This window comes from Conger conger, chromosome 8 (genome assembly GCF_963514075.1).
Source record: "Conger conger chromosome 8, fConCon1.1, whole genome shotgun sequence".
NCBI lineage: Eukaryota > Metazoa > Chordata > Actinopteri > Anguilliformes > Congridae > Conger > Conger conger.
In genome coordinates, this window is record NC_083767.1 from 44,339,688 (window position 1) to 44,351,763 (window position 12,076).

The following is a 12,076-nucleotide window of genomic DNA, read 5'->3' on the forward strand; positions in this document are numbered from 1 at the left end:
TAGTTCTCCAAGATGTTTGGAACAATCTACCTGCCGAGTTCCTTCAAAAACTGTGTGCAAGTATACCTAGAAGAATTGATGCTGTTTTGAAGGCGAAGGGTGGTCACACCAAATATTGATTAGATTTTTCTTCTGTTCATTAACTTCTTCTGTTCATGCATTTTGTTAATTGATAAAAATCACTATTAACATTTCTATTTTTGAAAGAATTCTTATTTTACAGCATTTTTTCACACCTGCCTAAAACTTTTGCACAGTACTGTATTGCGTGAGCCTGTAGTTCCCTCAACGCGAGTTAACTTTTCTGCTTCCTCGTCACGTGCTGTTTATAGTGAAAGAGAAAGTATTATAGCAAAACGTCAAAGCTTATCAAGATGTAGGTTATATTTCCTTTTCGGTGCGTTGTTAAGCTATGCCAGTTCCAATACACAATGGACAATGGACATACTTAGATTCAACAGTCGCGCTTCTCGCTTGATTTATCTACTCTCTCTTTTAACAAACATTTATCATGACATTGTATCGGCGGTCGGTAAGTCGGTGTTTATTTTTACCATACGGCGAGACAAACATATTCTTATTATTGGTAGTTTACTTTGGAACAATGTAACTATCTTGACGATTTGCTAGAATGGTAAAAGGCTAGATTGATTTATTACAAGTAAATTAAAACAAATGAACTATTAATTCTGACAAAGTTTAGTAGAATAGGATACATATCGCTGATTCAGCATGTATCGTGAGATATACTATTGTATAGCCTACAATATAATAATTTAATAATTTAATAATAATAATAATTTAGTATACGCATTGGTTGCACCTTTTTATTTACATTTTTTTATTATTTATACCTTTTTTTATTTTTTATTTTTTTTATTTGTTTTATAAGCTTCATAATTTAAATTTATTAAGTTTATGGATAAGGAGGTTCACATTATTAATCTACAGGGCACTCAACTTTGTTTAAAATGAATCGTTTTATCAGACCTGGGCCATTTTAATGGAATTACCTTATTGCCATTAATAAAAGTCCTGGAGATTAGGGAACAGTTTAAAAGAATATATTGTATCTAATATTCAAAACTAATGTGTAATGTAATTGTTGTCTACGTTTTTGAAATAAAACAGTCCTCAGCCTGTCAGTGCATGGATCTAAAGGAGTGAGGAATGAGAGGGAGGGAGAGACTAAATTAATTTAATGAATCTTGTTCTGAAAGCTATGCGAGTTTAGTTGAGTAGGTGAAAGAAAATGGCCTCTGAAATTTGATTCCTCTCTTGCTGCAGAAGGGTGCCCATGCCCCCCTCTCAAAAACAAAACTAAGCCATTCCATCAAATGCAGAGTTACCCTCGGGGTCACAAGTTCTTCTATGCCTGCATTGATGGCTATGTGAGGAAAGCTGGGACTTCTTCCATGACTCGGTGCACAGATGTATCTGGAAGCAAGCTACAGTGGGATAATATCAGCGGGACAACTTCATTCATATGCATACGTAAGCCATCCATACGGGTCATCTACAGTCACTGAACACTTTATTAGGTATTTGTTAGACTTTTTTTCTGCTGTAGCCTATGCACTTAAAGGTTTGCATACAACTGTTCTAATGTGTGGTTATTTGTGTTACACTCACCTACTGTCAGCTTTGACCAGTCTGACCATTCTTCACTGACCTCTCTCATTTGCCCTCAGAACTGCTGCTCATTGGATGTTTTTTGGTTTTCGCACAATTCTCTGCAAACTCTGAAACTGTTGTGCAATTTCTTTCCCATTCTGACATTTGGTCTGAAAAACAACCAGACCTCTCGACCATGTATGCATGCTTTTATGCATTTAGTTGCTGCAACATGATTGGCAGATTAAATATTAGCATTAACAAGCTTGTGTACAGGTCTACCTAATAAAGTATTCACAGAGTGTAAATGCTGTGCTTCCTGTATATTGTAGAAGTGGCGTTCAGACACACATAGTCTATTCTGAAATGGAAATTGTGTTCTGAAAGCTGTAGTATTGCATGGCTGATTACTTTAGGCTGGTGTCTTGTCAATGACCTGTTCAACATTTTCTGTGGTTCAAGTTGTTCAGCAAGAACTTGTTTTATGTGCATCCAAATCAAATAAATACTCAGATATAGCAAACATACACATCGGAGAAGCCACACACACACTCACACTCACACTCACACTCACACACACACACACACACACACACACACACACACAGGCACTGCTCTGTGTGAATTGACTGAAGTTCAGTGTGGTCTGTGTACCATCACTGTCAGTGAAAGCTTATTTGATAGTTCATAGATCCATGATGATCTAAGTTCCAGTTTTATGAGAATTGAATTTGTGATGTGTATCTTGCTGGTTTCCTGCAGTCCTGATATAGTATCACAATCCCATTAATGACTGAAAGTTTGCACTTTTACACAGTTTACACTAACCATTTCAGTCTTTTGTCTGCTTACCTTAAACAATTGATGGTTAACCAACATTCTAAAAATTTCAACCAACATTTGAAAAGAAAGTTTGAAAGTTCATGGTGTTGTAAGATTTGTAAGATTTTTTTATGATCTTGTTATCTAGCTGATCCAAAGAGAAAGAAGACACCTGAAGGTAAGTTGCTTGCTTGAAATCTTTATGAAATCTGCACAGTACCGATTCAATTACATATTATTTGTATAGTGCTTTTCACAGTAGACTATCTCAAAGTGGCTTTACAGAGTACAGAAGGGAAGAAAAAGGGGACATATCAGCCCAGAGCCCTAAGCCCCCAAGCACATGGGGAGAAAAACCCTCAGAAAATGGCCTATAGGTTGAGATGGTAACATTTGAGATAGTAAACTAGTAGGTGAACTAGAAAGTCCATATGGAGGGATGTACAGAAGTTCATCTGTAGCTCCAGGATGTGTGGGAGCGTGGGCTGGACCAGGGGAGGAACAGGGCTGCAGCAGTGCACATCCGTCAACAGCCTTATACAACTCTCTTTCTATGATTACCAAAACATTTTAAACATTTATTTTGGTTAAATACCACTTAAAAAATAAAAATAAAATAAAAAATCCACTTCTAATGTCGAGGACCCGGCCCTAGGCCCGCCTGATGAGAGATTGACAGAACATGGGTTAGGCAGAAATGCATTGTTAACCCCTCGCACACGCCATTGAGGTGGTAGTAAGAACACCCGTAAGAGGAAAAATATGTGGTTCAGAGCTAATGTGCAGCCCTACTTGTCAGCAGAGGAGTCTGAAGTCGGAGGACTTAGATTTAGGGTACTAAGGAGCAAGGCTAAAGATCTGACTGAGGCCATGCGTAGAATGTGTTCCAGCATGACCTTGGAGGAGACTCAACATGCCGAACGGGCGGTTGGTGACCTAGGGGGTCTGGCTTTCACAGAAACTGTGAATATAATAACATTCTTGATTGAGAAGTGTGGGCTTGCTCCTACAGGGGAGGAGCATAAGGCCTGGTTAAAGCAAAGAGACGAGGAAAACAATGTGAAAGATTGGGAAATAAAAGAGTATGAGGAGATGGAAAAATGTATGAAAAATAAGGAAGAAGGGAGGGATGTTAATACCGAAAGAAGATTAAGAGGCTTTAAGGACCTCCCTGATTCTAGCACTGACAATTTGTCGGATAGATTCAAAGGACTGACTGTAGAGGAGTTGGGGGATGAATTACACTCGGCTATTAGTTGGATGTCCTTTATAGATCCCTTAAGGCACCACAAGAAAGAGCACCTGAAGAATGTATTGAGATGTGGAGGGCACTTACTGCTGACTTGTATGAAGTCAAAGTGTGGAGAGAGTCCAAGAGAGACTATGACAGTGAGGCAGATAACAGTGATGAATAGGCTCATTAAATAAGTTGCAGGAGCTAGTATGATCCCACTTGGTATAATGGGGATATTTCTGGATGAATTTCTTACCAGTATAAGTACACGTCTGTACAAGTTTCAGGATATATAAGCAGTGAGCTTTTAGACGTTAAAAAAGGCTCTTAGGACTTGGAGGGCCGGACGGTGCGAGACGGCTATATTTAGGGCATGGGTGGTAATTATATTTTGTATTACTTATAAGGTAGAAGGTAGCATTGTTAGGTGATTTAAAGTTATAAGTTTCCTTTCTGTTTCATATAATTCTATTTTCTGGTAAAAGTATTTTCACGATAGAAATAAGTAGTAGACTTTAGCGGTCTTCGTACCCATTGTATAAATAGGAGTAGTAGCTTTTATCTCCCTGAAGGGCGAGTCATAGGATAAGGTAAAGGCCAAAGAGGATGGATATTTGCTGGGTGAACTTTATAAACGTCCGGTGAAAGGTGAATTAAAAAACAAAGGGGTTATATCAGGGGTCTCCAATCTTATCCTAAAAGGGCCGGCGTGGGTGCAGGTTTTTGTTTTAACCCAGCAGTAACACACCTGATTATACTAATGAACTAATCGTGGTCTTTAATCAAGACCTAGATGAGTAGAATCAGCTGTCTTAGTCCTGTGCTAAAACAACAACCTGCACACACACCGGCCCTTTCTGGATAAGATTGGAGACCCCTGGGTTATATGAACCTTATGTGAATCATGTAAAGGTACCGGTATACGGTTGAAAGAATATAAAGCAATGAATGTGACTAGCAAACTGAAAGACCATATTTAACCTGGATGTTTTTTGGTTTTCGCACAATTCTCTGCAAACTCTGAAACTGTTGTGCAATTTCTTTCCCATTCTGACATTTGGTCTGAAAAACAACCAGACCTCTCGACCATGTATGCATGCTTTTATGCATTTAGTTGCTGCAACATGATTGGCAGATTAAATATTAGCATTAACAAGCTTGTGTACAGGTCTACCTAATAAAGTATTCACAGAGTGTAAATGCTGTGCTTCCTGTATATTGTAGAAGTGGCGTTCAGACACACATAGTCTATTCTGAAATGGAAATTGTGTTCTGAAAGCTGTAGTATTGCATGGCTGATTACTTTAGGCTGGTGTCTTGTCAATGACCTGTACAACATTTTCTGTGGTTCAAGTTGTTCAAGTTGTTCAGCAAGAACTTGTTTTATGTGCATCCATATTATACACAATCACATAAATACTCAGATATAGCAAACATACACATCGGAGAAGCCACACACACACTCACACTCACACTCACACACACACACACACACACACACACACACACACACAGGCACTGCTCTGTGTGAATTGACTGAAGTTCAGTGTGGTCTGTGTACCATCACTGTCAGTGAAAGCTTATTTGATAGTTCATAGATCCATGATGATCCAAGTTCCAGTTTTATGAGAATTGAATTTGTGATGTGTATCTTGCTGGTTTCCAGCAGTCCTGATATAGTATCACAATCCCATTAATGACTGAAAGTTTGCACTTTTACACAGTTTACACTAACCATTTCAGTCTTTTGTCTGCTTACCTTAAACAATTGATGGTTAACCAACATTCTAAAAATTTCAACCAACATTTGAAAAGAAAGTTTGAAAGTTCATGGTGCTGTAAGATTTGTAAGATTTTTTTATGATCTTGTTATCTAGCTGATCCAAAGAGAAAGAAGACACCTGAAGGTAAGTTGCTTGCTTGAAATCTTTATGAAATCTGCACAGTACCGATTCAATTACATATTATTTGTATAGTGCTTTTCACAGTAGACTATCTCAAAGTGGCTTTGCAGAGTACAGAAGGGAAGAAAAAGGGGACATATCAGCCCAGAGCCCTAAGCCCCCAAGCACATGGGGAGGAAAAACCCTCAGAAAATGGCCTATAGGTTGAGATGGTAACATTTGAGATAGTAAACTAGTAGGTGAACTAGAAAGTCCATATGGAGGGATGTACAGAAGTTCATCTGTAGCTCCAGGATGTGTGGGAGCGTGGGCTGGACCAGGGGAGGAACAGGGCTGCAGCAGTGCACATCCGTCAACAGCCTTATACAACTCTCTTTCTATGATTACCAAAACATTTAAAACATTTATTTTGGTTAAATACCACTTAAAAAATAAAAATAAAATAAAAAACCCACTTCTAATGTCGAGGACCCGGCCCTAGGCCCGCCTGATGAGAGATTGACAGAACATGGGTTAGGCAGGAATGCATTGTTAACCCCTCGCACACGCCATTGAGGTGGTAGTAAGAACACCTCAATGGACCTGTGAACTGTATAATTCTATTTACTTGACTACAATAAAATATGCTTAATCATAATTATAATTGAGTGGAATTGAGTCAACTAGAAAAACTACAGTGAATACAGGAGATCATATAACAGCGTTGCGTCACACCACTTCACTTCGAGACTGGGCTGGAAGTTCAGTAGAACTTACCAGTTCTCCAGGACGTTCGAAAGTACTTAAAGGAAAAGAGAGTTTGTCTCCGAGACACCTCCTCGTGGGGTACTGCTCGTGGGAACGTGAGGTCTGAGCTCGGCACGGGGTCCGGGCTCACGACACTAATTTTCAGACTTGCACTGGGTATGGTGAACTAGAGGGTGAAGAACTTCTTGTTTCTTCTTCAATATTATAACTGTTTCGCTGCTGGTACTTCGAATCGTGTTTCAGGAAAGAAAGAGTCGTTACTCGAAATTCGAGGGTGTAAGACAAGTTCTTTATTCGTGGTTCCAGGTAGTGTGTACGTTCTCCTGAGCTTTCACCAATCTTACACAATCCTTATTGGGAATGACACAGTTTATATCAGTATCTGAACAGTGGAAACTATCTGAAAGGAAGTGCTTCATCCTTTGTGACAAAGCACTCCTTTAGATATGATACTGTCTATTGACAGGTTTCCTGGTTAGACCACAGACAAATGGTTGTCGGCACCTAGACCTCAAATCAAGGCCAGGAAAGGAAATTTAAATCGAGTGGGGGAAAACAGGGTGATTGTGGGGACATGCATTTGAAAGTGTGGGAATAGGAGCAGAACTTGCGTGTCAACTTTTTAACTCAGTTATATCTTGAAAACACCGAAATCTAACAAGGGCGACTTTGCAAATAAAAAAAAGTTATAAAAGTTATTAAAAAAATAAAATAAATAAAAATAGGCCCTGGTCCTTATCTTTGTTGTACGGGTAGCAATTGAAATTGTACTTCCCTCTAGGGTCTTTCAGCGCACTTAGCCCTGGTTATGGGTATGCACTTTGTTGTACGTCGCTCTGGATAAGAGCGTCTGCCAAATGCCAATAATGTAATGTAATGTAATGCAACCAAACAGTCCCTGCCCTGTATTCCTACCATCTACTGTATTTATACTGCTGGTTATACTTCAGGTTGCTGGTACAACAGCTGTCTCTGACCAGGGAATTTAATCAAGGTTATAAGCCCAGTTCCTGAATTCCACACTGTTGAAGCTATGCTGTGTACAATACACCACTGATTCTCAGAGGGCAGCTCTGCCAGATAATCGGTCCGGATATGTGAAGCTCATTTTTAACATTCCAAAGCTTTGCACAACATAATCCTGCCAAATGCACAAATAGAATAAAATTATCAATGTGTTCTGGGCTCAGTGTTAGAAGAAAGTAGTCATGACACTTCGACACACCCAGGGTGGGATTGAACCGGCAACCCTCTGACTGCCAGACGACTGCTGTTACCACCTTGTAGTGTCACCTCTTCCTGCATCTCATTGACAGTAGTGACAGTTAAAAAATAAATACCTACACACAGATAACAAATGCACATCTTTAATTTGATGGGAGGACAGCAGATCTCCTATGTTTCTTGTGTCTCTCATTCAATTCTACTTTACTACTTTACTACTGCATTTCAAAGATTAATATTCGGGTTTGCAGAGTTGCACAAATTGCCTATATAGTTGTCCTCTCTTGCATTCCAAGTAGCTTATCTTTGGCATCTGTTTTAACTCTCCCAGTTAACGACACACAGAAACCAGATGAGAGGCACAGCAGCACCGTACCCGTTGGTAAGTTGAAGCAACATGATTGTGCTCAGCTGACTTAATTGTAAGGGATGTGACTGACTGTATGCTGTGCTTCGGTTGTGTTTTGTCAGGTTGCGCAAATTGCTTATAAACAATCACCGAGCACTTTATTAGGAACATTTTTACTTTATTACACCTACTAATTCATGTGATTATCTAATCAGCCAATTGTGTGGCAGCAGTGCAATGCATACAATCATGTAGGTACGGGTCAGGAGATTCAGTTAATGTTCACGTCAACCATCAGAATGGGGGAAAAATGTGATCTAAGTGACTTTGACCATGGAATGATTGTTGGTGGAAGACAGAGTGGTTTGAGTATCTCCGAACCTGCTGATCTCCTGGGATTTTCACGCACACTACCAGTTTTGCAGACAGAAATGCCTTGTTAATGTGAGACGTCAGAGGAGAAGGGCCAGACTGGTCAAAGCTGACCGGAAGGTGACAGTAACGCAAATAACCACTCATTACAAAAGTGGTAATATGCAGAACAGCATCTCTGAACACACAACGTATCAACTATAAGTGGATAGGCTACAGCAGTAGAAGTCTAAAAAATAAGTATAATAAATACCTAATAAAGTGCTCGGTGAGTGTATTTGTCCTCTCTTGCATTCCAAGTAGCTCATCTTTGGCGTCTGTTTTAACTCTCCCAGGGAACGACACACAGAAACAAGATGAGAGGCACAGCAGCACCGTACCCATTGGTAAGTTGAAGCAACATGATAGTGCTCAGCTGACTTAATGGTAAGGGACGTGACTGACTGTATGCTGTGCTTCGGTTGTGTTTTGTCAGGTTTGGGCAGTGGTGTCGGCGTGCTCCTTCTCATCGCTGTAACAGTGGGAGTTGCTCTGATGCTGCAAAGGCAATGGTAAGAAATGTTGTGGACTGCAGTGAGGTGGAAACGATGAGATTCAGGGCTGCAGCCAATTTCTGCACGCCTTACCGAAGAAGCAATGTCCAAGGTCCAGCAGCTACCATTGACATTATAGTATGGCTATTTTCTGAAATGTTGTAAAAATCATCCCATTGCCAATTCCTATACCTCCCAGGATGAATGCCACTATATGCATGCAATTGATTTCTCTCTCTCTCTCTCTCTCTCTCTCTCTCACCCACACACACACACACACACACACACACAGCTTCAGTAGATCGAGGTCTGCAGATGTGCCAACATCGATAGTGGAACATGTGCCTCTACAACCCAGAGAAATACACCAGCCAAAGCAAGAACAACCCAGGTCTAGCACAACATGACCACTGCAGACAACAAGATCAAAATAAATGGACTGCGTTTATCACAGATGCTTCAAAGATGATCAGAAACATGATGGCAGTGGATTCATAGCACACTTCAATCAGGAGGATGTCAGTTCCTTCTGTACTGCACTTTTTAATGTCTTTCTTCTTACCTAAAATGCATGTTATAACTTATATAATAACTATATTATAAAATAACTTTTGGGTGCTTTCTAAAATGCTGTTTCCATATCAACAACCCAAGCAAGCTTTGAATATCTAGGGAAGTAAATGTTTGGACCACAACCTGCTATAATCCAAATGCTGCCAATCCAAGATGCCTAAACAAAGTATAAAGTAGTCCCAGAGTACTAATTCTGGGAGGAACAGGGCTGCAGCAGTGCACAGCAGCCTTATACAACTCTGTTTCTATGATCACCAAAACATTTTTTTAAATATTTATTTTGGTTAATACCAGTTTTTAAAAAAAGCCCCTTCTACATTTCAGACATGCATTGAGTAAAATGAACTGGGGGTTAGGTGTCTTGCTCAAGGACACTTCGACACACCCAGGGTGGGATTGAACCGGCAACCCTCTGACTGCCAGACGACTGCTGTTACCACCTTGTAGTGTCACCACTTCCTGCATCTCATTGACAGTAGTGACAGTTGAAAAATGAATACCGGCACACAGATAACAAATGCACATCTTTCATTTGATGGGAGGAGAGCAGATCTCCTATGTTCCTTGTGTCTCTCATTCAAGCAGCTTACATTGATTAACTCCATACAAGAGCAATACCAATATGCCTTGGTAAATGGTAAATGGTTGGCATTTATATTGCGCCTTTATCCAAAGCGCTGTACAATTGATGCTTCTCATTCACCCATTCATACACACACTCACACACTAACGGCGATTGGCTGCTCGTTAGGAGCAAATAGGGGTTAGGTGTCTTGCTCAGGGACACTTCGACACAGCCCAGGCAGGGGATCAAACCGGCAACCCTCCGACTGCCAGACAACTGACAGACGACTGCTCTTACTGCCTGAGCCATGTCGCCTTACATTGGACTGCATAACTGTACATAGCTTGCATATCAAATAGTCAAATTGAAATAAATCAAATAATAAACCAAATATTTCTCACATCTGTGTTATGTTCTTGCATGTGTGTGTTGGATTCATAATGCCACCAAAAGAATACAAAGTGGCAGAATCTGTGTGGGTTGGGTTCTTATAAAATGCAAACCTGTTACTGACCACCAAACTTGTGCAGTGCTTAAGGGTTCTATTTGCATGCCTCCTGTTGCAGTGCCCAGCCCTTGATGATGCAAACAGGTTCACTGCAGACAATAAAACTACCAAACATGGCACAGTTCATCTCAAAATGGCAGGTGTCCAGTTGATTCATGATATGACTGCAAGGCTCTGGCAAGCAGAACATGTTGAGTTTACCAATCTGTGAGCTTCCCTTTTTTGGGCGTAGTGGTTAGCACTGTTGCCTCACAAGAAGGAGGTACTAAGTTTGAATTCCAGCCAGCCAGATCCTCTCTGCGTGGAGTTTGATTGTTCCTCCTGTTTACTCCAGGTACTCCGGTTTCCTCCAGCCTTCAAAGACGTGCTTGACCAAGGCACTGGCTTCAGAACTGGAGTTCACTGTGGCTGTCCACTGCTCCTAAGCAACTAAAATGAGGACAAGTTACTCCACGGGGTTCAATAGTATCTCTTATCTTTCCTGTGGGGTATAAAAGTGTCTTTACTCACATGACCAAACCACATTAAAAAAAAACCGTTAACAATCTGTTGCTAAGCACTTTTTTTCTATGGGGTTTTTCTTGGTGTGCCATCTTTTACTTGCAAGCAGCATGTAATTGATTTTTCTCTCCCGCTCTCTCTCTCACACACACACACACACACATACAGCTTCAGTAAAATCGAGGTCGACAGATGTGCCACAACACAAGTCTAGCACAACATGACCACTGCAGACAACAAGATCAATATAAATGGACTGCATTTATCACAGTGGATTCATAGCACACTTCAATAAGGAGGATGAGGAAAAGGTACTCATTTGTACCCAAACATTATTGTACTTTCAGGGTACCTTTGTGAAATTGGATCCTTGAAAAACAGAAATGTACCTCCACTGTCATTTTATTTCTTGAGAGTGTGCAGATAAAATTATTCACTGATATTGTTATTCCCAAAGTAGTTGTATGTACACTAAATTTCTGATGGCCACATCCTCATTTCTGAAGGATGTGTGGAGTACAGGTGATTTGCCTCAGTATCTGTGCTGGGCAGACAGGACTGGTTTGAATGACAAGTGACCCCTTTTATAAAATTACAACTTAAACAGACTTTTTGCATAGTCAACAGCTGTGCTAAAATGTGCAGCAGCAGGTATTGATAAATGCTGGCATGCCATGGGACTAGACATATTACAGATATGAACTCAAATGTAACCAACTGGCAGATCAATAACAGCTGCAGTTTTAAATTCTGATATGTATGCTTACCCACACACATACACCTCTTTTCATCATACGTACACTGGTTTAATCTGCACGTAGCGCTTTGCTCTGTTTGTCTTCTACGACTTCACTATTACACAGGTCTCTTCACAATAAAGGTTTCCCTTCACTGTAGATACTTTCATAGTATTTGCAGCACTGTATCACTGCACACTGTTTCATCATCCACACTTCTTTCGACTTGTCATTACAAAAGAAATTAGGTTCGGAGCCAAAGTGTTGTAGGTGAACAGGGTGACTGGTGACAGTAAAATTAACCTGCCATTGTGCCCAAACCCTGCATATAATTCCCAAATCACACATGGGGAGAGATGAAAGCAGACCGCAAGTCAACAATAAACATTTTAT

The 12,076-nt window shown here is 40.3% G+C and overlaps 1 protein-coding gene across 2 annotated transcripts; it reads left to right on the forward strand.

The window, feature by feature from the left end:
* The first annotated feature begins 342 nt into the window (after positions 1-342).
* il15ra (interleukin 15 receptor subunit alpha) lies at positions 343-10,328 on the forward strand. Of its 2 annotated transcripts, none has more exons than XM_061252338.1 (8): positions 343-532; positions 1,288-1,494; positions 2,585-2,614; positions 5,548-5,577; positions 7,877-7,927; positions 8,602-8,652; positions 8,742-8,817; positions 9,092-10,328. In XM_061252338.1, the coding sequence occupies exons 1-8, from the start codon at positions 439-441 to the stop codon at positions 9,204-9,206; spliced, it is 654 nt and encodes a 217-aa protein (XP_061108322.1). In that variant the 5' UTR covers positions 343-438; the 3' UTR covers positions 9,207-10,328. The 2 variants fall into 2 exon arrangements, with proteins under 2 accessions (XP_061108322.1, XP_061108323.1); XM_061252339.1 differs by having other exon boundaries at positions 1,291-1,494.
* The last annotated feature ends 1,748 nt before the right edge of the window (positions 10,329-12,076 follow it).